Genomic DNA, 2,271 nt, shown 5'->3' on the forward strand with positions numbered 1-2,271 from the left:
GATGAAGGATATCCATGTAAAAGAATCTGGTAAGATCTGGATCAAAACAAATCTAGCAATTTACATTTCCCATCAGTTAACACAAACTTATTATGATGAGTTTCCTTGAAATAAGAGACTGACACCCCCCAAATCAAATAATGATAACTAATATCATTATCATTATAATGGCGACTCCTTTCCCCCATCCTGTTCCCCTTCCTTCTGCTGCCACTTCCTTTAACCTTGAACTTGACATGGAACATTGCTGGGACCCCTGACCATAGCAGGAGAAGGAACAAACCAATGTCTTTGTGCCAGAGGAAGAACTTTTCCCTTTAGTATGAACACCCAAATGTTGACATCATGTTCTGGTTTTCCTCTTACTTTCTAGAACGACACAAGAAAGAAAAGCCAAGAGAAATGGGTAAGCAAACTCTTATTTTGTCTTCTGCACTACTGTGGAACATATGGGCATTAAGGGGATATTGATCATTTGTTTTCAAACTATGTCATAATTAAAATGTTGGAATATTTTTCTTTTAGCCAAACTGCCAAAGAAAGATATGCATGTAAACAAAACTGGTAAGTGCCATGTAAAATATATATCTAGAAAATTGCACCTTTGCATTTGAAGAATTGTTAATACATTAACATAACTTTATGAAGATGAGAGAAATAATGTTTTGCTCTTTCTCTGATTGTCTAGAACCCCACAAGAAAGAAAAACCATTAGAAAGAGGTAAACATGAATTACTGCCTCTGCTCTCATAACCTTTGCTTATATGAAAGATAATATATTACAGCTGGACAACATTTATTAAAACTCAGTACTTTTAACTTTTCACTTTAGCCAAGTTACCGACGAAGGATATCCATGTAAAAGAATCTGGTAAGATCTGGATCAAAACAAATCTAGCAATTTATACTTCCCATCAGTTAACACAACATTATTATGACGAGTTGCCTTGAAAAAAAGAGACTGACCAATAAATAAATAAATAAAAAAAAAATAATGATGCCCACGTGGTTTAGAATAGAAAATAGAATTGACTTGAAAGAAACATGGATGCCTTCTAGTCCAGCCCCCTGATCAAGCAGAAGACCTATACAATAAGACCTATACTCTAAGTACAGCGCTCCCATCAGTAATCACTAGCCATTAAATAGAATCTTGTTAAACTGAAAGTATTTCTCACTTCCTTTCCCTAGCCTTTTAGAGGAAGGGTCCCTTCTGAAATGCTTCCCAGGCTTTTCCCCCACCTAGAAAATTGCATCTTTTCATTTGAAGAATTGTTATAATAGCAATAGCATTTAAACTTATATACTGCTTCATAGTGCTTTACAGCCCTTTCTAAGTGGTTTACAGAGTCAGGATATTGCCCCCAACAATTTGGGTCCTGATTTTGTTGACCTTGTAAGATGCAAGTCTGAGTAAATCTTGAGCCAGTGAGAATCAAACTGCTGAAGTGCTGGCAGCCGGCAGTCCACAGTCAGCAGAATTAGCTTGCAGTACTGCATCCTAACCACTGCACAAACCAAGGCTACAATGTAATACATTAGCACAACTCTATGAAGATGAAAGAAATAATATTCTGGTCTTTCTCTTATTGCCTAGAATCTCACAAGAAAGAAAAGCCATTAGAAACAGATAAACATGAATTATTGCCCCACCTTTGCTTATGTGAAATATATTAATATATTACAGCTGTGCCACTTTTATTAAAACTCAATACTTTTAATTTTTCATTTTAGCCAGGCTACTGATGAAGGATATCCATGTAAAAGAATCTGGTAAGATCTGAATCAAAACAGATCTAGTAATTTTAAATTCCCATCAGTTAACACAAAGTTGTTGTTGTTGTTGTTGTTGTTGTTATTATTATTATTATTATTATTATTACTATTATTATTACTATTATTATTATTTGCTTATTGCTTGTCTTTGTGCCAGGGGAAGAATTTTTCCCTTTAATAGGAACACTCAAATGTTGACATCATGTTCTGGTTTTTCTCTTACTTTCTAGAACGACACAAGAAAGAAAAGCCAAGAGAAATGGGTAAGCACACTCTTATTTTGTCTTCTGCACTACTCTAGAACATATGGGCATTAAAGGGATACTGACCATTTGTGTTCAATCTAGGCCTTAATCAAAATGTTTGAATCTTTTTCTTTCAGCCAAAGTATCAGAGAAAGCTGTGCATGTAAACAAAACTAGTAAGTGCCACATAAAAATAAATCTAGAAAATTGCACCTTTCTGTTTGAAGAATTGCTATAAATTAACATAACT

The 2,271-nt window shown here is 34.6% G+C and overlaps 1 protein-coding gene across 2 annotated transcripts in view; it reads left to right on the top strand.

Moving 5' to 3' along the window:
- LOC107290519 (glutamic acid-rich protein) overlaps positions 1-2,271 on the top strand; it is a 24,204-nt gene that overhangs the window by 13,627 nt on the left and 8,306 nt on the right. Inside the window, exons 9-11 of one of the 2 annotated variants that reach the window (XM_015819405.1) lie at positions 1,735-1,773; positions 2,007-2,039; positions 2,159-2,197. In XM_015819405.1, the coding sequence (XP_015674891.1) occupies positions 1,735-1,773; positions 2,007-2,039; positions 2,159-2,197 (111 nt within the window). The remainder of the gene's footprint in view (positions 1-1,734; positions 1,774-2,006; positions 2,040-2,158; positions 2,198-2,271) is intronic. The other variant, XM_015819404.1, reaches the window with a different exon arrangement.

This window comes from Protobothrops mucrosquamatus, unplaced genomic scaffold, assembly GCF_001527695.2.
Source record: "Protobothrops mucrosquamatus isolate PMUCROS unplaced genomic scaffold, P.Mucros_1.0 scaffold916, whole genome shotgun sequence".
NCBI classification, from domain to species: Eukaryota; Metazoa; Chordata; class Lepidosauria; order Squamata; family Viperidae; genus Protobothrops; species Protobothrops mucrosquamatus.